Below are 24,393 nucleotides of genomic sequence, written 5' to 3'. Positions count from 1 at the left end.
CCTCATTATGAAAATAATCTACAGAAGACTTTTTAAAGTAAACCTGCTTAAAGGAGAGACCAATATGGCACAACAAAGAATAAAAGCATAACTGTATGGCATTTAATAACAAAGGCAATAAGTATAAAGGGTGGGGAGGGAATTATAATTTTAACTGCAGGCCATCTCTTAAAGTCAAATATTGATAGCATAATATAACCTCCCTAGTATGTTTAATTTCACATCTTAATCTTTTTTTTTAATAGAGGCATGTTTTATTTATTTATTTATTTGGTTGGTTGGTTGGTTGGTTTATACATGCACTGGGTACAGTCAGAAGCGCGGGAGGGTGAGAGAATTCACCAGAGCCAGAGCAGGGAGCAGAGCAGGCAGAAGGACCGAAGTACACTGCTGAGGGGAGCAACAGGCGGCAGGAGAGGTCTGCGCGCCATGTGGGACCCTCCTCCGGTGGCCGGGGAGCAGCCGGGGATCAAACCGGCGCCGCAAAGGCCGCGGGCAGTTCGCAGCCCAGCACTCAACCGCTGCGCCACCGGGGAGGCCCTTCACATCTTAATCTTAAGGGTCACTGTTTGAGGGTATTTAAGAGCTACAGAATTATTTCCAAATAACTCTCTCAAGCCCTGAATAATAGTCAAACTACTTGTTTTAAAAAAATATATTCTTTTGACAAAAATATCATGTGTGCCCATTTTCCCTTTATCAGTTGCTAATCAGGCTCACTCTGCCAGAATCTCAACTGCATACAAACTAAGCAAATCTCAAACAATGTTTTCATAGACTTCATGAAATCCTGTATCTTTTTTAAGATATGGTACTTTATTTTACAACACAACCATTTCCTTTCTCTTCTACCAAAAAACAAAAAAAATGCTAACCCAAATCATCATTTCTCCACCCAGCTTCCAGTGGCAGGGAGAAGAAACAGATTCCCTATTCTCTATAAGGAAACGCCAGCAAGTATACTAAAATCTAATCAGATCCTACTCAAAACTCTTTCATGACTTCCCATCACATTTATACTTCACATATTTACACAGTTTAAATATTACTAACTCTCGGAGAAGCATGACTATCCAAACTAAAATAAAATCTTCTTGCAAACTCCTAGTATGCCTATTTTTTTCTTCCTATGGTACTGCTTAGATGTTATGTACTACTATTACATACATAATTACTTATGTATCAATAGTATTTGTGATAATCTCTACACATACACATCCTAAAGAGTAAGCTCTAAAAGGACAGGTCCTTCCGAGCTAGACTCCACAGCTAGAATAGTACCCAGCATATCAGAGGCATTTGACAAATAGAGACAATTTTTTAAAATGTACTATTTAAGTAACATGATAATAAAAGTCAACTGTGAGAGACTATTTAACAAAGACCTCAACAGGACAGATATGTAAATGCTAACATTAAGCAAAGAGGTATATAACAATGAAAATTCTCAGTTTATTTTTTTTCTTATGACAACTTCTGCTTGCCTTCATGCACTCACATAATAAACATTCCATTAAGAAAGACCCCAATTAAAAAAAAAAAGACCCCATGTATACCATGCTAAGCTTAAAGATAATATCCCACAGACTAAATAATTCCCAGTGTTTTAAAGAAAATAGAAAGAATATGGAGGAAAGCTGAATATACTGCTAAAGTCATGCCAGAATAAATTGGCATTCACAAAAATTCTCCATAAAATAATTCTTGGGAAAAATATCAAACCTTCCAGAAATGTTCTCCCCGCATTTTATACCAAACTAGACCTATAATAGCTTTATGAACTGACACGGGTTCTGAAGATTAGTGTAATCTCTTGTCCTGGCACTAAACTGTCTGGTAACTACATATTATCCTAAAACTATTTCTCTGAAAAATTTCCACTGAAGCATTATCCCAAATTGGATTTTAAAAGTTAAAAACATAAAACTGCTCTTACTTTGAATATTTCAAGCATAAAAGTTCACACTCAAATTTTAGGTAAAGTGTATTTCATCAAAATAGAACTGTGGAGCTAGAAGAAACCACAGACATTCTTTAGTATTTTCAAAAATATTTACTGAGTTAGGCTAGTTACTATTACAAATCTAAAATGTAGGAAAGTTATGAGTAAAATAATCTATTCTAGCTATCTAATAACCTAATGCAGTCTGAAGTTTTCATCAGTCCCTTTCTGTGTCAATATATTAATAGAGTATATAGAAAGGAAATTTTAATGAAATTTATAAAGGGAATTGAAAGAAAATACCAGGGAGATCTAAACTAACAGAATTACTTTAAGTCTGGGAAGAGTTACCAGACCAAGAAAAGCTAACGGTTGTACTTCATAAAATTTTCCTTTAATATTACCATTTCATGTTCTTAAATGATAGATTTTAGTGTTATCTGACTTTAATTGAAAAGCTACTATCATTTCAAGAAATTCACCAAACTTTTAGTTCAAGAGTAAATTCATTATATGATAATATTCTACTCACTAACTGTTCCTGGCATGAAAATTTAAAGCATTAAGGAAACAGATGGGCTATCTAAATTTCATTTCTAGATCACCACCAAAAGTAATTTCTCAAGGGTTTTGTATATTACATGGAAAATGCTCACAAGGACTAGTACCATATGTGCACTTTGTAACATAAATCCTAAGCAATTTTAAGTGTGAAGCTTTGTACCTGTGTGAAGGAGAAGGAGCTTCAAATTGAGGCACCGTGCTATCCTCACAGACAGGAGAATATAAGCCGCTCATTTCCTGAAAGCACAATTATTTGAGTTATAGTAGACACACCAAAGCAAATGATGTTTAAATCAAAATGAGATATAGTATATTCCTTTCTAATCCCAAGTTTTTATCTGTCCCTTTTGGTATCAACATCCAAATTTCCTAAGGATTCCATTCCACAGATATAAAAAGAACATAAAACTTAAAAGTTAGAAGACAAGCCTTTTCTACAATATATGTTCTTAAAGAACAAGAAACTGTGAAGCTGTCTGCAGCCTCCGGGGCACCGGTTCAATTCCCAGCTGGCCAGGGAGATTCCCACATGGTGCAGCAGACCTCTCCTGTCCCACCCACTGTTCCCCTCAGCAGTGTGTTTCGGTCCTTTTGCCTGTTCTGCTCCCTGCTCTGTCTCTGGTGGATTATCTCACCCTCCCGTGCCTCTGGCCTGTACCCAGTGCTTGTATAAATAAATCAATCTTTAAAAAAAAAAAAGAGAGAGAGAGAACATTGTGAGAATAGTGAAATATCTAATCACTAACTAATCCAGGTGAAAACCTATTGCTAAATATTAAACATGACATTGTGGTAACTGGATAATTAGGTTCAACTCTCTAAAATCAGAAAATTAAATTTTTTTTCCAATTTACCTGAGAATAATTATGCCAATAAAACACTGTGAAAACAAATTGGAATACATTTTACCATCAAGAGAAAGTGCTCAGAATTTTTTCTACAAAAATGCACTCTCAATTAAAATTAAAGCAACATCTGTTACTTTCTATATAACAGAGACCAATCCCATAAATTTAATGCAACAATTTAAAGGGAAAAGTAACAATTTTATAAAACTGAAAAATTGCTAGAGATGTGAGAAATTCTTGGTATCTTACTTCCACTCTTTTAATATCCTCTTCTAAAACACTTAGCTCCTTCTGAATCTGTTCCAGTTGCTGTTGATAAAAAAAAAGAACAAAAGCCTAAACCAAACCATAATGGCACCATCACAATGATAAAATAGCTTTACTTTTGGAAGATGATTTCTAAGAAACTGGGCATAATGGTAAACTGTAGGGGTGAAAAAACATAGGCAAAAAAGATCTGGAAATTCCCATGTTAAAAACGCAAATGTAAAGACTTAATATTTTAGAAAATACAATATGTACTTCTTTCATACAAGGGTTGATTTTATAATAAAAAGATGAAAGCTGAACATTGACAATGTGACTTACCAAAAAAACGTATCTAAGGAAATTCAAATTACCTCAATAAATGGCAGCATGTTCCATTTTAGAAATAAAATTAGTCTCAGGTTAGAGCCTTCACTCCAAAGTAATCATAAGTTCAAAACAACATTTTTCTCTTAATATGTTAACATATTTAAGAGAATGTTTACCTTTGCTATCTAACTACATCATAACCTTTTCCAGTATCATTAAAATGCAAATATTTTAGTATCAATATCTTTAAACATTCCCCTCTCACTAGAGATTTAAATTGTTTGCAAATGATGGTAAATAATTCTGGTCCATGAGTCTGTACTCCAAATTTTATTAAAAGATTATTAAAAATGGAATTATTTGATCAAAAGTCAGAAAATCTTCACTATATAAAACTTCTTTTCAGAAACACTACATCAACTTAAATGCCTACCACCATCTATATGTCACTATATTACTCTAACCCAATTTACTGAACCAAATGATTAAAATGTAAAATAACAATAATGAGTATTTACTTAATATTTATTGCAGGTATGAAACAGGTATTATTACACAGTAGGAAAAGTGCAGGAAGATTAAATGATTTTCCCAAGATCACCATCAAGTCAGTAGCAGAACTAGAGTACAAATCAAGGTAGGTTTCTTGTTCCAAAACTCATGCAATTAACCAGTAAGCTATATTACTTCTTGAAAATAATACCTTATTGTTTAATTTTCATTCTTTAATACTGGTAAGGGTAAACAGACATTTAAGGTGTATTAACTTTAGCACACACCCTCACTTCTGCGGCAAGATGTATACATAGTTGATAATAGAAGTAACTGATTAATTCAAATATTACCAATAGTGAGCATTTTGCCAAGAAATAGGAAGAACATTTAGAAAACTATAACCCTTGCTCTCATAGAACTCAGTCTACCTAAGATGACAAGTGAACCAACAGATGAAATATCATAGTGAACATTGTGATATGGTATGCACAGAAAATGAAGGTAACAGAGTACTCCTAACCTAGCTGGAAAACTTAGGGGGAAGGGCAACTGGATAGCTAAAATTAGACCTGAAATTAAAGTGTGAACCTTGAAAAAATAATAAACTTTTGCCAGATGGAAGAGTAAGGAAAGACAGAATAAGCAGTATAAAAAATACAAAGGCATAAAAGTTATGAGAAAGGGGAACAATAAATCTAAAATTATAACATTTAATGAAATCACCCAATGTCACCCAGTAATATCAGAATAGATAAGAACAAAAACAAGGTAGAGGACACCAATGTTTGAGCTACAGGCAAAGGCAGGAACAGTCCCATGCTGACTATTAAAATGAAGAAAGCCATAGCCCCAAACCAAGAGGGAAGACTGTGTGTGTGCATGGGCGGATGTAGGAGTATATAAGAACAGTGATTAACACTGTCCAATGTTTTCAACTCATCCATCTCCTTTAATAAATTTTTCTTCACCCTAAAATTATTCACACAATACTCATAATTGAAAACTTGTTCTTCCTCAAACAGTACATCTTGGAACTCTTTCAAATAAATGCACGTCAACTGATAAATTTCTCATGCCATAGGTTTCACAGAACAAGAGGGAACTTACCACTTTTGTATTTCCTAGTCATTTCCAATGGTCTTCCACTCTAACAAAAGGGTCACTCTAATAGCCAGTACCTAAATATCCATTAACAGATGATTCGATAAAGAGATTGAAGTATATACACCCAAAGGAATACTACTCAGTCATTAAAAAAATTAAATATGGAGGGATATGGACAATATGAATGGATCTTGAGGTAATTATGCTAAGTGAAATAAATCAGAAAGTGAAAGACAACTACCACGCAGTTTTGCTCACATATGGAATATAAACAACTAAAGTAAACAAACTGTAAAATGTAACCAAAATTAATCTAAGACTCTGAAAAATAAAGTGGTTATCAGAAGGAATACACAGGGAGGAAAGTGGAGATAGGGGAGGGAATGTAATAGTATACTGGCACTGGAGGTTTGGTAGACGGTGAATGAAATATATGCACATGTTCAAGTGTGAAACTATACTCCCAAACTTGTTTTTGTAAATGAACGGCAAGTCAATAAAATTTTGAAGAAAAAAAAACCTCTCTAGTCTGGCTCATTCTAAGTGATCAAATACTGATTTTAAGCACTTATATACATCCCAGTTATTTTCCACCATCACTAAAGCTTTTTCCTTTTTGGCTCACAGGCATTTTCAACTCTAGTGATCTTAACTTTCAATTCAGCAAACCACTATTATTTAACAACCTTAAAACTCTCTATTCTCTAAATCTTTACTTAAAACATATGCTGAGGGGTCTTTAGAATGACTGCTTTAAAAATACACATTTAGGGCCTCCCCGGTGGCGCAGCGGGTTGAGCACAGTGCTGTGAAGCTATCCACAGCCTCTGCAGTGAGGGTTCTATTCCCGGCTGGCCAGGGAGATTCCCACATGGTGTGGCAGACTTCTCCTGTCACACCCGATGCTCCCCTTAGCAGTGTATTTCAGTCAATCTGCCTGTTCTGTTCCCCACTCTGTCTCTGGTGAATCTTCTCACCTCCCGCATCTCTGGCCTGTACCCCAGCTATTGTATGCATAAACAAATAAATCTTTTTAAAAAAGTATTAAAGTCTAATGCCCTACTCCCTGATAATAATGTTCCATCCTTATAGTATTCCAAAGCTTTTGTTGCATAACACATCTATTATATATGGAGGCTGCTACAAAGTGAACTAGAACTGCCAATATTCAAACCATTTTAATAAACATCCAAAAACAGCAATTTCATATGCTCCAATTTAAAATCAAAAAGCTAAGATATAAGTGCTACCCTAATAAATAAAGAGAGTATAAAACAAACTGATGTAACCTACATGAAAAGTCTGAAAAGTTATCAATAAAGTTTTTAAGAAGACTGGAGAAATGGTAAGTACTTAAAAAAACACATTAAGATTTGAGGTATTTACATTTCAAAATGAAAATCTGAAGGTGTTTGGAGCTATAAATTATTAGGATGTTGTGATATGTGATTTATAATAAGATATATATATTTGGCCTACATTCAGGCTCCTGGTCACAACTCCTGCAAATCTTGATGATATGTGTCTTTCTGTAAGGTGACATGATAGCTCATGGTTGAGGGATGCCATAAAACTTCCAGATAAGACCTGGTTTCCAAGAAATCAACTTGGAATTTGGAATTTATCAAAACTTGGGATTTGAGGGTTGTAACTTGCAACTCCACCCACAAATGTCCAAGGAAGGGAAAGGGTCTGGAAAATGAGGTGAATCACCAATGACCAATCACACCTATGTAATAAGACTTCATCTGAAACAAAATAAAAATTTAAAAATCTAATTTAAGGGATTCGAAGCACTTCTAGAGTGGTGAACACATGGAGATACTAGGAGGGTGTCACACCTAGAGAGGTCACAGAAATTCTGTGCCCTTTCCCACATACCTTGCCTTTTGCATCCCTTCCATGTGGTTATTTCTAAATAGCATTCTTTTATAATTAACTGGTATACTGGTCAGTAACCTTTTTTTTCTATGTTTTGTGAGCCATTCTAGAAATTTATCAAGCCCAAGAAGAGAGTAGTGGGAACCTCTGATTTATAGCTGGACAATCAAGAAAGTGTAGGTAACAATCCAAACTTATGGTTACTATGTGCAGTGGCATCTTAATCTTGTGGGACTGTGAAATCTGATGCTAATTCTGGGTAGTGTGTCAGAACTGAATTGAACTGTAGGACACTCAGTTGTGTCTGCAGAGAATCACAGAACATAGCTTGGTGTGGGAAAATCGCCCACACATTCGGTCGCCAGAGTATGGAGTACAGTGATAAAGGAAGCATATGTTTTCTTTTCAGGTATCAATGCAAGACATTATAGTACTATGAAATAGAAGACAAAAAGGAAAAAAAAAAAAAACATTTAAGAGAGGTGGAAAGAAGAAATAGATTAAATTCAGCCTGAAACATGTTTCACAACCTGGACAGAATCTAAATTAAAAGCATGACTCAAAAATCCTAGAATAGTTCACAGATGTGAGAAAAAAATCCACAAAGATGAACTCTGGAATCAATGAAAATTGATCACAAATTGGGAATGAACAGACACCTCCTGGTTAAATTTGCCTTACTTAATACCATCATGAATTTGAGAGCTATGAAACATAATAGTAAACATAAAGCACATAAAGTAGAGAAATGTGACTTTGGAGCCCAGTCGTAAACTAAAGCACATCAATATCAAGCACTCTCTGAACACAACACACTGTGCCAACACCCAATGAAAATTTAAAGAAACATTTAAATTTGAAACATCTCAGAAGAATTCAAAAATAAAGAATCCCATTTATTGATATTAGCTTTCATCCAGGAAGTACTCATTTATTTGATCTTTACTCATGATTTGATAAAAATATTCTAAAGTATTATACTCGGTACCTTATTTTTCTTTGTTAGAAGCTAATATAATTATTATAAATTACAGCTGCCAAGAAACTTCAAATCATCTAACACATTCAAAACTAAACAATATTAAAACTCTCATAAAAAAATATTAGCTTAAAAAAAAAAGTAGCAAAATTTAATGTACATTAAAACTACAATGAAATGCCACTAATAGAGCCTCTAAAATCCAGTACACTGAGAGTACCAAATGCTGACAAGGATGGAGCAAAAGGAATTTTCATTCATTGTTGGGGGGAATGAAAAAACGGTACTGCCATTTTGGAAGAAAGTTTGTCAGTTTCTTAAAAAATTAAACATACTCTACCATATGACCTAATATTCATACTTCCTGGTATTTACATTAGGGACTTGAAAATGTATTTCCACACACATTTATAGCATAAACATAAACACATTTATAGCATATTTATTCCTAACTACCAACACTTGGAAAAAACAAAATGTCTTCCAGTAGCTGAATGGATACAGAGCAGTACATCCAGACAATAGAATATCATTCAGAGTCAAGAGGAAATGAGGTTTCAAATCATGAAAAGAAACAGAAATCTTAAATGCATATTACTAAATAAAAAAAGACAATTTGAAAGGTTATATATGGCATGATTCCATTCTAGAAAAGAAAAAACAATAGAGATAATGAAAGTCAACAGTTCCCAGGAGTTGCAGGTGTGGGAAGAGATGAATAGGTGAAACAAAGAGGAATTTTAGGACAGTGAAACTATTCCATATATTATAATAAATGGATACATGTCATTATATATCTCCCCAAACTCAAAGAATATACAAAAGCAAGAGAACCCTAAAGTATATATCATGGGCTTTGAGTAATTATGACGTACCAATGTGGTTCATAAACATAACTAACATAACCTTTATTAAGGGATTTTAATAATGTGGGAGGCCACGCACATGTAAAGGCAAAAGGTATATGGGGCCTCCCCGGTGGCGCAGCGGTTGAGCGCTGGGTTGCGAGGCTGCCCGCGGCCTCTGCAGCACCGGTTCGATCCCCGGCTGCTCCCCGGCCACCGGAGGAGGGTCCCACATGGCGCGGAGACCTCTCCTGCCGCCCGCTGCTCCCCTCAGCAGTGTACTTCGGTCCTTCTGCCTGCTCTGCTCTCCGCTCTGGCTCTGGTGACTTCTCCCACCCTCCCGTGCTTCTGACTGTACCCAGTGCATGTATAAACAAAACAAAACAAATAAATAAATAAAAGCATGCCTCTATTAAAAAAAAAAAAAAGTCTTTAAACACACACACACTCTGTAAGAGTTGCTACCAAAAGTAAAGCAAATTTAGCATATGAAAGGCAAACTAAAGCTTTACCATCCATTCCACCATCCTATAAAACAACACACACTTAATACCTAACTCCTAAAATAACAGACTTGATTATAAAGCTTATTTCAATATTCCTATGGCATTTAAAATTGAGAAGGAAACAGGACCAAAAAAAAAAAACCCCAACAACAGCAACAAACTGTATGATGGGGTAATATTACAATGACTTGTTCAAAAGCAAAGGTCAACACCATAAGATTATGATTGTTATGAATGTATAATGAAACTCCTAGAGCAACACTTAAAAAAAAACCTATACAGGGCCTCCTCCGTGGCACAGCGGTTGAGCCCTGGGCTGCGAAGCTGCCCACAGCCTCTGCAGTGCAGGTTCGATCCCCGGCCGCCGGGTGAGGGTCCCACATGGCACGCGGACCTCTCCTGCCACCCGCTGCTCCCCTCAGCAGTGTACTTCGGTCCTTCTGGCTGCTCTGCTCCCTGCTCTGGCTCTGCTGAATTCTCTCACCCTCCTGCGCTTCTGACTGTACCCAGTGCTTGTATAAATAAATAAATAAATCTTTAAAAAAAAAAAAAAAAACCTATACAAATATATTCAAAAATACAGTAAATAATAATAAAATTGAAAAAAAAAATCAATTAGCCCAGAAGGAAAAAGACATAAAAACAATAGAGAGAAATAAAATGTCAGATATAGCCATAACCTTTACATTAAATATAAATGGTCTAAATATACAACTAAAGACTGAGTCTGACAGATTAGATAAAATATCTGTTGTCTAAAAGAAACTTAACTCAAATATAATGATTCAGTAACTAATGTAACAAGGAAACAAAGACTCAGAAGAATGCAGCAAATTCTCAGCATAAGTAAAACAAACTTTACATTGCATCATGCAATTACAAAATAACACTCAACAACATAAAACATTAAGTATTTTCTGATAACAATGCAATTATGACAGATTCATAACAAAAAGGGAAAAAAATCCCCACATTCAAGTATTAACTTTATTTCTAAATAGCCCACAAGCTTAAGAAAAGCTATAATGAAAATCAGAAACTATTTTGAACTAAGGAAAACAAACAAAAAACCATGCCAAAATATGATACAGCTAAAAAGAAAATTATGGCCTTAAATGACTATATTAAGAAAAATTCTGCAAAATAATATGTACATCTTACTTAACAGATCAGAAACGTAACAAAAATAAGAAGAAAGCAGAAGGATGAAAATAATAGAGTATAAACTTACAAAATGGAAAACCAAAACAGAAAACATGAAGTCAAAAGGGGGTTCTTAGGTAAGACTTATAAAATTGATACATTCCTGCAAAGATTCATCAAGTAAAAAGAGGAAAAGACAGCACCAGTAAATAGATCCAAAGGTCAAATGCATAGCTAAAAACTCTGGAAGCATTGAAAACTTAATATTAAGAAAGTCTCATGCCAATAAATTTGAAAATTTAGATGAAATAGACAACAACTAAAAAATTATAACAGGAAGGGGCGGAGCAACATGGCGGCGAGGAGACGCTGCGAGTAAGATCTCCCATTAAAAAAAGTTAATAGGGAGGAAAAGCGGCAGGTCCCAGTGAGAACTGGGACACGGAAGATAAACGGACGACTCCAGCAAACTGCCCGAAGAAGAAAGTTGCCATAAAAGAGAACGAGAAGGGAGGGAAGCGCAGAACCCTGCTCCCCTCCCCCGCCCACAGAGGCGGCACTCTCCGACCGGCAGAGACGAGGGAAACAACAAACCAAAACGCCCAACAAGAAAAACGGATGCAGCAAGCAGGACTGTGAGTGGAAAGGAACTATTTCAGCCACCACACCCCGTGAACAGGAGCTGAGGCGAACCCTGCAGGATCCGCCGCGGAGGTGAGCTCCACGCGCCATTAAAGAGAGCCCCGCCCCCCAGGAGGAGACCAGCACCAGCACACAGCCCCGGCCGCCCGGTAAGCTTGCGCGAAAGCGGCGCTCGGATTGCAGCTGCCCAGGCCCCTGCGCCTGCGACCTAGGCTTGTGGGGAGACGGCGGAGGCCCTCCCTGAGTGAGCAGGAACAAGGCGCCCAGGCAGGGGAGCGGGATTCAAAAGGCGCCATTCCCGCGCCACTGATCTGGGCTACAGCCCGCATCCTGGAACTGAGGGCTTTGGAACTGAGACCCGGGGCACGAAATTAGGGGGAGACTGCGGAGGCCCATCCTGAGTGAGCAGGAACAAGGCGCCCAGGCAGGGGAGCGGGATTCAAAAGGCGCCATTCCCGCGCCACTGATCTGGGCTACAGCCCGCATCCTGGAACTGAGGGCTTTGGAACTGAGACCCGGGGCACGAAATTAGGGGGAGACTGCGGAGGCCCATCCTGAGTGAGCAGGAACAAGGCGCCCAGGCAGGGGAGCGGGATTCAAAAGGCGCCATTCCCGCGCCACTGATCTGGGCTACAGCCCGCATCCTGGAACTGAGGGCTTTGGAACTGAGACCCGGGCGGAGGCCCTCCCTGAGTGAGCAGGAACAAGGCGCCCAGGCAGGGGAGCGGGATTCAAAAGGCGCCATTCCCGCGCCACTGATCTGGGCTACAGCCCGCGTCCTGGAACTGAGGGCTTTGGAACTGAGACCCGGGCGGAGGCCCTCCCTGAGTGAGCAGGAACAAGGCGCCCAGGCAGGGGAGCGGGATTCAAAAGGCGCCATTCCCGCGCCACTGATCTGGGCTACAGCCCGCGTCCTGGAACTGAGGGCTTTGGAACTGAGACCCGGGGCACGAAATTAGGGGTGTGGGTTCCCCACGACGGTGGGGCACAAGGCAGACACAGCACCCCAAAGCCGTTGAGGTGTACCCTACCATCCCCACTCTGCTCCCTGTCCCACGGGGTGGAAAATCAGCTCCCCAAGGGCTCTAGGAGAGATCTCTGGTGCCACCTAGCGACTTGACCCCAGCTCAGGCTACTGAAGGAGCTAGTGGCCAGCTGGGGAGTTAGCCCACACCGGGCCCCTTCTGAACAAGTAGTCTGAGCCCACAGGGAGAGCGAGCACCCACAGCCGGGGCAGACCAGGCGCGCAGAAGAGTGTGCCTGAGACCAGAAGCGCAGGGAGTGTGTCCCACATCACCATTTTAGAACAGGGACATTTCTTCAGTAAAGACTACCTGCAGAAGGCTTCCTCAGGAGCCAGAGGTGAGCGGGGGAAGTTCGCCCACGCCAGACCCCCTCTGGCCTGCAGTCCAAGCCCAGAGGGGAGCAGGAACCCACCGCCGGGGCAGACCAGGCGCACAGGGGAGTGTGTCCCCACATCGGCATTGTAGAACAGGGACCTTTCTCCAGTAAAGGCTGCTTGAAACTGACAGATGACTCCTGGAAGAACCAGAGGGGAACAGAGAAGCCCACCCAAGATACCGGCAAGTCCCAACAACACAGTGTCCCAACGCATACGGCAAATTAGAAAACAGACAGTAGGGAGGAGAAGAACCACACGCAACCTAGCAACTCTCCAGAGAAAAAGCACACCACAAAAAGAAAGCCAGCCCCCAGATTGCAACGACAATAACTTGGAAGAATTTCTGAGCCTTCCAGAAAGAGAATTTAAAATTGCCGTGATTAAAAAACTGACAGAAGTCATAAAGGAAAACAATGATAAGGGAAAAATAATCAACAATCAGAAGAATGCAATTGAGTCCCTAGAGAGGGAAAACAATGGTCAGAAGAAAGAAATTGAGTCCCTAAAGAGGGAAGTAAAAGAAATGCAGGAGATCAAAGAATTAATGGAAGAACTAAAGAATTCTGGGAAAAGCAATGAAAGCAGAATAGATGAAATGGAAGAACGAATAAGTAATCTTGAAGACACAGAAATAAAAAGAACCAAAACAGAAAAGGAAAGAGAAGTACGAAGGAAAAAGAACGAAGAAAGACTTCGGGAACTATCTGACTCCATGAGGAAAGGAAATATAAGAGTTACAGGAATACCAGAAGGAGAGGAGAGAGATGTAGGAACAGAGAAAATATTCAAAGAGATAATTGAAGAGAACTTCCCAAATGTGAAGAAGGAGCTGAAAATTGATATACAAGAAGCAAGAAGAACACCAAACTTCCACGACGAAAGGAAAAATACAGCAAGACACATAATAGTAAAGCTCCCAAGAATCCAGGACAAGGAAAAAATAATGAAGCTGGCAAGAGGGAAGAAACAGATAACATTCAAAGGAAAACCAATCAGGCTGACATCAGACTTCTCCGAAGAAACACTACGGGCAAGGAGAGAGTGGAGGGACATAGTCAACAGACTCCAAGAAAACAGATGCCAACCAAGAATACTCTATCCCGCAAAGCTCTCCTTCCTCTTTGAAGAAAGAATATGGACCTTCCCAGACAAACAGAAACTCCGAAATTTCATTGCAACTAAACCCCCACTCCAAAAAATACTACAAGGAGTCCTAAAGCCAGAACCTCAGAGCGACGAATAACAATGAAAGAAGGCCAAAAAAAAAAAAAAAAAGTTATTAAAAGAATAAATAAATAAAATCAAAGGAAAGACAAACACAATGGCAAATACAGATGTTAACATATCAATATTAACTCTAAATGTAAATGGACTAAACTCTTCAATAAAAAGACACAGAGTTGCAGCCTGGATTAAGAAACAAAACCCAACCTTTTGCTGTCTCCAGGAAACACATTTAGCTACAAAAGATAAAAATAGGCTCAAAGTTAAAGGATGGAAAACAATCCTACAAGCAAATGGACCAAAAAAGAAAGCAGGAACAGCTATACTTATATCAGATAAAACAGATTTCAAACTCAAAAAGATAAAAAGAGACCCCAATGGTCACTACATTATGATCAAGGGGACAATACTTCAAGAAGAAATAACACTCATTAACATATACTCACCAAACGAAGGAGCACCAAAATATATCAGACAACTGTTGTCCTCTCTGAAAACAGACATCAGAGAAAACACATACGTAGTGGGAGACTTCAACACACCACTATCAACAATGGATAGATCAACAAGACAAAAAATAAGTAAAGAAACCAAAGCTCTAAATAAAGACCTAGAGCAATTGGGCTTAACAGACATCTATAGAACACTAAACCCCAAAAAAACGGAGTACACATTTTTCTCAAGCGCACACGGATCATTCTCCAGGATCGATCACATACTGGGGCACAAGACAAACATCAACAGATACACCAAGATTGAAATCATATCAACCATCTTTTCTGACCATGAAGGCATCAAACTAGAAATAAACCATAAAAAGAAGGCAAGGAACTTTCCTACCTCATGGAGATTAAAAACCACACTACTGGAAGACCATTGGACTAATGAGGAGATCAAAGAAGAAATTAAAAAATTTTTTGAATTGAACGACAAGGAGGACACCAATATCCTAAATGTATGGGATGCAGCAAAAGCAGTAATAAGAGGAAAATATATAGCAATAGAAGCTCACATCAAGAAACAAGAAAGAACGCAAAGAAACAACCTAATCTCGAAGCTCAAAGATCTAGAAAAAGAACAACAAAAAAACCCCAAAACCAGTAGAAGAAAAGAAATAATAAAAACCAAAGCAGAAATAAATGAAATTGAAACTAAAAAAACAATCCAAAAGATCAATGAAACCAAGAGCTGGTTCTTTGAAAAAAATCAATAAAATAGACAAACCCCTAGCCAGGCTCACAAAGGAAAAAAGGGAGAAAGCACAAATAAACAGGATCATCAATGAAAGAGGAGAAATCACAACGGACACAGCAGAAATCAAAAGAATAATCAGTAACTACTATGAACAGTTATATGGAAACAAGTTTAACAATCTAGAGGAGATGGACAAATTCCTACAACTCTACAATCACCCAAAGCTAGATAAAGAAGAAATAGAACACCTAAACAGACCAATTACAATTAGCGAAATTGAAATGGTAATCAAAAACCTCCCCAAAAACAAAAGCCCAGGACCTGATGGATTTACAAATGAATTCTACCAAACATTCAGAGACGAATTAGTGCCTATCCTTCACAAACTCTTCCAAAAAATTGAGAAGGAAGGGACAATACCAAACACGTTCTATGAAGCCAACATTACACTAATACCAAAACCGAACAAGGACAACACAAAAAAGGAAAACTACAGGCCAATCTCCCTAATGAACACTGATGCAAAAATCCTCAATAAAATTTTAGCTATCAGAATCCAACAATGTATCCATAAGATAATTCACCACGACCAAGTTGGATTCATTCCAGGGGCACAAGGATGGTTTAACATCCGAAAATCAATCAACGTTATCCAACACATCAACAAAAAGAAATATAAAAACCATATGATAATATCAATAGATGCTGAGAAAGCTTTCGACAAAGTGCAACACCCATTCATGATAAAAGCCCTTGAAATTCTTGGGATACAAGGAACATACCTCAACATCATAAAGGCCATCTATGACAAGCCAACAGCCAGTATCATTCTCAATGGTGAAAAGCTGAAAGCAATTCCATTAAGATCTGGAACAAGACAAGGATGTCCACTCTCACCATTGCTTTTCAATATAATACTGGAAGTCCTAGCCAGGGCAATAAGACAAGAGAAAGACATCCAAGGAATCCAAATAGGAAAAGAAGAAGTCAAACTATCACTATTTGCAGACGATATGATATTATACATAGAGAACCCCAAAAACTCCACAGAAAAGCTAATTCAACTAATCAATCAGTTCAGTAAAGTGGCAGGATACAAAATCAACACGCAAAAGTCAGTAGCCTTCCTATACACAAACAATAAATCTGAAGAAGAAGAAATCAAAAAGACCATCCCTTTTGTTATTGAAACAAAAAAAATCAAATATTTGGGAATAAATCTAACAAAAGAGGTAAAGGACCTATACAAAGAAAACTATAAAACACTGTTAAAAGAAATAGAAGAAGACACAAAGAAATGGAGAGACATCCCCTGCTCATGGATTGGAAGAATAAACATTATTAAAATGGCCATCCTTCCAAAAGCAATATACAGATTCAATGCTATTCCAATCAAAATTTCAATGTCATTCTTCAAAGAAATAGAACAATTATTGATGAAATTCATATGGAATCACAAAAAACCCCGAATAGCCAAAGCTCTCCTGAAAAAAAAAGAAGGGAATGGAGGCATCAGACTCCCAGACTTCAAACTATACTACAAAGCCATAATCATCAAAACCGCATGGTATTGGAACAAGAACAGACATACAGACCAATGGAATCGAATAGAAAATCCAGAAATAAACCCACAGGTTTATGGTCAACTAATCTTTGACAAAGGAGCAAAGACTATGCATTGGAGCAAAGAAAGTTTGTTCAATAAATGGTGCTGGGAAAACTGGGTCGCTACATGCAAAAGAATGAAGCTTGACCACCACCTCACACCATACACAAAAATCAACTCAAAATGGATTAAAGAACTAGACATAAGACCTGAAACCATAAAATATATAGAAGGAAATATAGGCGAAACACTACGTGATTTGCACATCAAAGACATCTTTACAGACACATCACCCAAAGCAGTGATAGTGAAGGCAAAGATAAACAGCTGGGACTATATCAAATTAAAGAGCTTTTGCACAGCAAAAGAGACAATAACAAAAACAAAGAGAAACCCCACCAACTGGGAGAACATTTTTGCACCCAACACTAATGATAAAGGACTGATCACAAAAATCTGCAAAGAGCTGATGAGTCTCAACAACAACAAAGAAAATAATCCAGTCAAAAAATGGGCAGAAGAGCTTAAAAGAAACTTCTCTGAAGAGGAAATGCAAATGGCCAACAGGCATATTGAAAAATGTTCAACATCACTTGTCATCAGGGAAATGCAAATCAAAACTACCATGAGATACCATCTTACACCAGTGAGAATGGCACATATTAAAAAAACTAGCAACAACAAATGTTGGCGAGGGTGTGGAGAAAAAGGAACTCTTCTGCACTGTTGGTGGGAGTGCAAACTGGTCCAACCACTGTGGAAAGCTGTGTGGAGATTTCTGGACCTACTAAACATAGAGCTTCCATATGACCCAGCAATTCCACTCCTAGGTATTTACCCAAAGGACACAGAAACATCAATTCCAAAGAACACCTGCACCCCTATGTTTATAGCAGCACTGTTTACAATAGCTAAGCTTTGGAAACAACCCAAATGCCCAAAAATAGATGACTGGATCAAGAAGATGTGGTACATATATACCATGGAATATTACTCAGCATTCAAAAAAGATAAACACATGCAATTTGCTGCAACATGGATGGCGCTGGAAGGGATCATGCTCAGCGAAATAAGCCAAAAAGAAAAAGAAAAATACCGGATGGTCTCACTCATAGCAGGAATCTAGAAAACTTAAATAAGGGACCAGGAAAATGAATAACTATAAGAAAGTGAAAATCAAAATCAACAAAAAACTATGAACCAGAGACACTTTTAGGGGGGCGGGGGCGGGAGGGGAGGGATTGGGGTCAGAATGGGGGGCTGCAATTTTATGGGGAATATAACAATAAAATTTATTAAAAAAAAAAAATATTCATCACCTGAAAAAAAAAAAAAAATTATAACATATCAAAAGTCAAACAAAAACCTGTATAAACTTAACTATTGAAGATAAATCAATAGTTTAAAACTCTCTACTCTGGCAAAAAAAAAAAAAAAAAAAAACTCCTCTCTACTCTGGCAAGTTCTATAATCATTCAGCAAAGACATTCTTTCTAGGCTACACAAATTCTTTCAAGAAGTATAAAAAGAGGGTACAATCACCAAACTCATTTGATAAAACTATCTTTAATAGCAAAACGGGACAAGATTAGTGTAAGAAAAAAAGAATATAGGACAATCTAATTAATGAACATCGAAGCAAAAATCCTAAACAAAATAACAGCAAGTCAACATAAGAAAGAGAATATAACCATGACTAAGATTGGTTTACATAAGGGATACAACTAGAGAAAACAACCATCTTGGCAGAGTTCCCTAGACTACAGAACATTCAGTGATAGATATTTCTGGGCAAATCAGGACTGCTGGCCACCCTACATGCAAAATTGATGCACTTTTTAATATTAAACCAATGTAATTATTCACATTAACAGAAGAAAAAAACTCTTATCTCAAATACACAAAATATATGGAGAATACTCAACACCCACTCATCATTAAAGGAAAAAATCCTCTCGGGAAACAGGGAATAGAAATTTACTTCCTTGAATGATGAAAGAATACCTACTAAAAAACCTACAAAAAACATCATACCTAATGGTGACACGTCGAAAGCTTTCACTTTGAGATCAGCACCAAGACTAGGATGCCCAGCTATCACCACTTCTATTCATCATTGTACCGGATGTCCTAGCCAGCAGAGTAAGACAAGAAAAATAAATAAAAGATATAAGGATCATAAAGATAGAAACTAAAATATTACTATTTGTAGATGATGATGTGTATACAGAAAACATGTCTTCAAATTATTAGAACTGAGTTTATCAAGTTTGCTGGATATAAAAAAAAATTGCATATGTAAAAATCAACTGTATTTCTATATACCAGCAACAAACAGTAAGAAAGTGAAATTAAAGACATAGGCATCATTTACAAACACATAAAAATGACTGATGACCTCAGAAAACAAATATAAAATAAAGATGTGTAAGAATAATACCCTGAAAAATATTCAAATTGTGAAGGACATACTTAAGGACCTGTACATAGAGAAATACCACATACATGAATTTAGAAGACTCTATGTAAAGATATAGTCTCTCCAATTGATCTGGAGAATCAAAGTAATCCAAATATAATGACAGCAGTTTTACCATGGAAATATATCCACCAGTTCTAAAATTTACAAAGAAATACAAAGAGCCACTAGTAGCTAAGAATTTCTAAAAGACAAACATTACATTACAATGTGGTAATGCTAAAAAGAATGACAAATAGATCGATGGAGCAGAAAAGGGAATCTAGAAACAGACACAAATATAGAAGCACATGACAAATGACAAAGGTGGTACTTCAGAGGAACTGGAAAAGGATGAACATCTTTACTATGGAAGTGTGAAAAAATGGATAACCTTCCTTACGAAAAGTTCCCTATTTCTTATAATTTATACAATAATAAATTCCCCAGTGGGTGACAGATCTGAATGTGAAAGAAAAATTAATACAGTTTTAAACAGCTGATACAGCAAAATATCTTCATGACATCCAATGGACATTTCCTTATATGGCACAAAATTCTTACTGCAGAAAATACTGATAAATTTGACTATTAATGACAAACATCTGTTCATCAACTGACATCATTAAACCAATGAAAACAGCATCTGAACGAGAGGGAAAATTATTTGCAATAGAGGATATATAGATAATAGACAGTATAAAGAATATTATGCAGACTATATAATCAGCAAAACATTAAGAAAATCGGCAAAATAGGAAAGATGCAAAAAGTCTTAAACAAGCACTTCATAAATACTCAAAATCCAAACAGCTACTAAAAATAGTACCAGATGCTCAATTTCATTAGTCATCATGGAAATGCAAATTAAAACTACAAAGAGCACTACAAAACCCCAAGATCCGCTAAACTGGGGAAAGTCTACTGATATCAAGTATTGACAAGAACACAGCACAATTATAAGGAACACTCACACAAAGTAGGAATAGTAACTAAAACAACTGCTTAAGAAAACAGTAAGGCATTAGCTATCAAATTTGAAGATGTATGTATACATATATGTATATATGTATAATATATATGCACCCTATGACTCATCAATTCCATTTCTGCATACCTACTATACCACTATATATATGCGAATGCATACCTGTATACAAATGAAAGACTGCAGCATTGTTTGTGAATAGCACCAAAACAAAAACTTAACAGTTCATCAATCACAAAAATGAGATAGTCACTAACAAGATACTATAAACAACAAAAATGAATCAACTGCTGTCATATACAAAAATATGGATGAGTCTTAACATTGAGCCAAAAAGACAAGATTACATATTGCAGAGTATATTTATATTATGTTCAAAAAAATGAGAGACATAAATGCTTACAAAAACAATAAAGGAAAACAGAAAAGTGATGACCATAAATATTAGATTACTGACTACCTAATAGATAAGGAAGATAGCTAAAGTCCAGAAAGGGTACTCAATAATCTGTCTGGGAGTCCCAGCAATAATGTATTGGTGAACTGGTTTGATAATAATACAGATGGTCATTCCATTATGAGTCTTTAAACTGTAGATTTGTTGTTACGGACTTTTCTGTGTTTTTAGTTCATATAAAAACACTGCAAAATTCAATTCATTACAATTCCAAATAAAACCAAAAGCCAAGACTTATCAAAACTGTCCTATTAAACAGGTGCTGAAAACATCTGGAAGTATATTTTAAAATAAAGTCAAATTGAAGGTAAAGAAATTGCTCAAATGATGATTCAAATCTGCACAGAAGTGACTGGCTTTTACATGAAACAATCTAATTTGAAAAATATCACGTTCACTTTAATACATGGTATTATTAAATGCTGTCATAAGAAAGCTCTAAGATAGCCTCCAAAGAGCCTCACATATTAGAATTCACACCCTTGTGTAAGTCTCTGTGTAGGCTGGACCTACTTAACAGAAAGAACATACATGTTAGGATGTAACTTCCAAGATTAAATTACAAAAAGTATGTGACTGGCGTCTTCAACACCTTCTCTTGTTTTCTCACTAACTCCCTCTGAGGGAAGCCAACTGACATGTAGTGTGCTAGCCTATGAGAAACCCCTGTGGCAAAGAATTGGTATCTCTTTCCAACAGCTAGTGAGTAAGCTTGGACAGGGTTCATACACTGTTCAACCTTGAGATAAACGCTGCCATGGCCAACACCTCCACTACTGCTTGGCAAGAAACCCTGAGGCAAGGTATTCATTTATACCTCACCAAGAGTCCTGACCTAAAATAATAAATGTTTGATGTTTTAAGGCACTAAATTTGAATGTAACTTGTTACAGAGCAATATAAAACAAATTCAAATGTCTGTGTGCCCTGAATAGTCCTTTCTCTTAATATTCAAAAGAGAATCAGTAGGGAAAATAAATTAAACATAAGGTTGTAATAGCCGTAAGTTACCGGTGAGATGTGACACTGGAGCAAATAAGCACATTATATCTGAAAAGCAGATTTAATATCCTTGATGAGAATACAGCAATATTTAAACCAAGACTTATCATACAAAATTAAAAGCATGAAATCACACGCTTACTTTTCAAAGACTGAATGCTGAACTTAGTAAAAGAAACTTAAAAGCAGTTGGTCTCCTGTTCAGTCTATATCTGCTTGAGTAAGTTTAAGTGTAAATCATATTATAAGACGTAAGACTTTTAATAAAAATATTTGAGACCAAACAAGTAAATTTACTCTATAATAAATGCAAGAGGAAAATTTAACCACATACTTTAGTTTCAAATTTTTAAAATTTGTTAGCATTGCTCCTAGAGGCCCTTGTGTAATTAAACCTGAAATGCTCAATCATGAATACAATAAAAACAAGAAAATTAACAATATTGTAAGTACACAGAAGAGGCACCAACACCCAGAAGTACTTGGAACTAGTATATTTCTTGGTTAAACTGACTACAGTAAGAAAATATGGTCCAAAGGGGGAGGAAAAAATCAATCACATTAAAATAAAACTAAAGTCAAGCTGAAAAATTCTACAGCACAATAAACCCAGATGTTTAATAACAAAAATACAGAAACACTGATACCAAGAGCTGTGTGATCAGGCAATATCATAGAAGGTACTACTGGAAAGCTCCAGCTACCACATCAGAGAGGCAACAAATAAAGATCATGAAGAAGTTATTGCTGGGGAATAGTCCTCCACTGAGCTCTCATTTCCACACATCTTACAATAGCTTTTATTCAAAATTATCTTTTTAACATGTTTTCAAGGCTGTTTGTATAGATACCCGGTAAACAAAGAAACAGTGACTGCATCTAGGACAGAGGGCAGATTTGTTTTCCAATCAATAAAATATAAAGTGTTTCCCTACAAGGCTAAGACTGGAAAGGTTTCCTAACAAATGCCTTTAAAATACTGAGGTCTCTTAAGCTCAGAGTTCCTTGGTTTTAACCACAAATCGATTGCATGTGCAGCATCTACCTAGGCCCATCTCTGTATCACCCTTGTTGGACTTGGGATGGGGGAATTGAGATGGGGAATTGATGCAAATATGAAGTTACTGCAGCTAGATATGCCATGAACAAAAGACCTTTATCTCTTTAAATTTTCTGTCAGAACCTATGTAATTGGCAGGTTTACATAAGGTAAAAATCTTTTTCATAAGGTAAAAACCTTAGGACCATCAGAGTCTTTTTTTAGAGTTATATGCCATATCCTTATTACCTGAGAAAATCTCTAATCAATTTATTGCAAGTATTAATAGATCCCAAAAGAAGCAGTAAAAAAACCTCAGGGACCACTGAAAATATTAAATAATTCAGGACACAGAAAATGACCAGCCATTTCCTTTAACTCCCAGACACCCTCATGCTTGGAATGTTCATTTAATTGATCCATTTATACATTCACTGTCAGGTAATTTTCTATGCACTAAATCTCTCAATGAGTTCAAAGTCTAAGTAAGAGAGAGAGAAACATGTAAAACCCCACAAAACAGATTTTTTTTTTAAGTAACAAGTAGTTAAGAAAACACAAATGCTTTTTAAATGCTTAAAGTACTTTGTTTGAAACACCTTCACAAAAATGGGGCAAAGTGGAAATAGTTAACAAAAGTAAATAAAACATTATGTAAATACATAAAATAATATACCTCTCTCTTATTTCTTCTTGCAACCTTGAGGAATTCCATAAGGATCTGTAGTTGGGCTGCATGTGATTCCTATAATAGAAAATTATAATTGTTCTTTTAAAAAAATAACTCTGAGTGCAAAGTTTTCTTTAGTACCACAGTATAACCAGTACAAAGCAACTTCAATCATCCATTAAGTTAGCCTGTTACTGAATCTTACTTTATTAAGTCTGTTATTTAATTGCTTTGATTTAATCAGTTTTCCTATTTGCTAACTGGCATTTTTAAGTCATTTTCTGTCCAAACTAAAATTAATTTTAAGAAGTATTTTTAAGCTGTATTCCTCATCTACTGTACTGAAAAAACGTATTTATAGGAAATGGCAACTCTGTTATCTGTCCAAGCCTCCTCTTCCCCATACAAACTTATAAGATACAAATGTGTATCTTTTGCTGTTAAAATTCACACAAAGAGCCAAGAAATTCAAGGTGAATCTGAAAAATGTATATAAAAATATCGAAAGCTAAAAATGAATAAGATGATTTATGAATAAATGTAATTCTAATTTTTTATTTATGTTTGAAAAGATCAAAAAACCCAGTCTAACGTACTTGAAGTACTTCCAACATAAAACAAAAATAAATAAGATTAATAAAACTTAAATTTAACTACCTATGTGACAGAAGTATCTGACAAATTCATTAGAGCATACACTGGGATAGATTTATCTAGTTCTCTTACTCTAGAAATGATTCCAGGAATTTATATGTTTGACAAAATTATAATAATAAATCAATCAAATTTTGAAGAATCACTAAGAATAGTACGCATACTGGACCTCCC

The 24,393-nt window shown here is 36.6% G+C and overlaps 1 protein-coding gene across 1 annotated transcript in view; it reads right to left on the bottom strand.

Moving 5' to 3' along the window:
* Positions 1–24,393, bottom strand: part of COP1 (COP1 E3 ubiquitin ligase) — a gene marked incomplete at both ends in the record, with an annotated part of 171,437 nt that overhangs the window by 115,311 nt on the left and 31,733 nt on the right. The window contains 3 exons of the mRNA XM_084250064.1: positions 2,667–2,743; positions 3,604–3,663; positions 23,572–23,640. Coding sequence (XP_084106190.1) covers positions 2,667–2,743; positions 3,604–3,663; positions 23,572–23,640 — 206 coding nt within the window. The remainder of the gene's footprint in view (positions 1–2,666; positions 2,744–3,603; positions 3,664–23,571; positions 23,641–24,393) is intronic.

This window comes from Talpa europaea, assembly GCF_964194135.1.
Source record: "Talpa europaea genome assembly, chromosome: 12".
Classification (NCBI taxonomy): Eukaryota; Metazoa; Chordata; class Mammalia; order Eulipotyphla; family Talpidae; genus Talpa; species Talpa europaea.
This window is presented reverse-complemented; position numbering and strand designations above follow the sequence as displayed.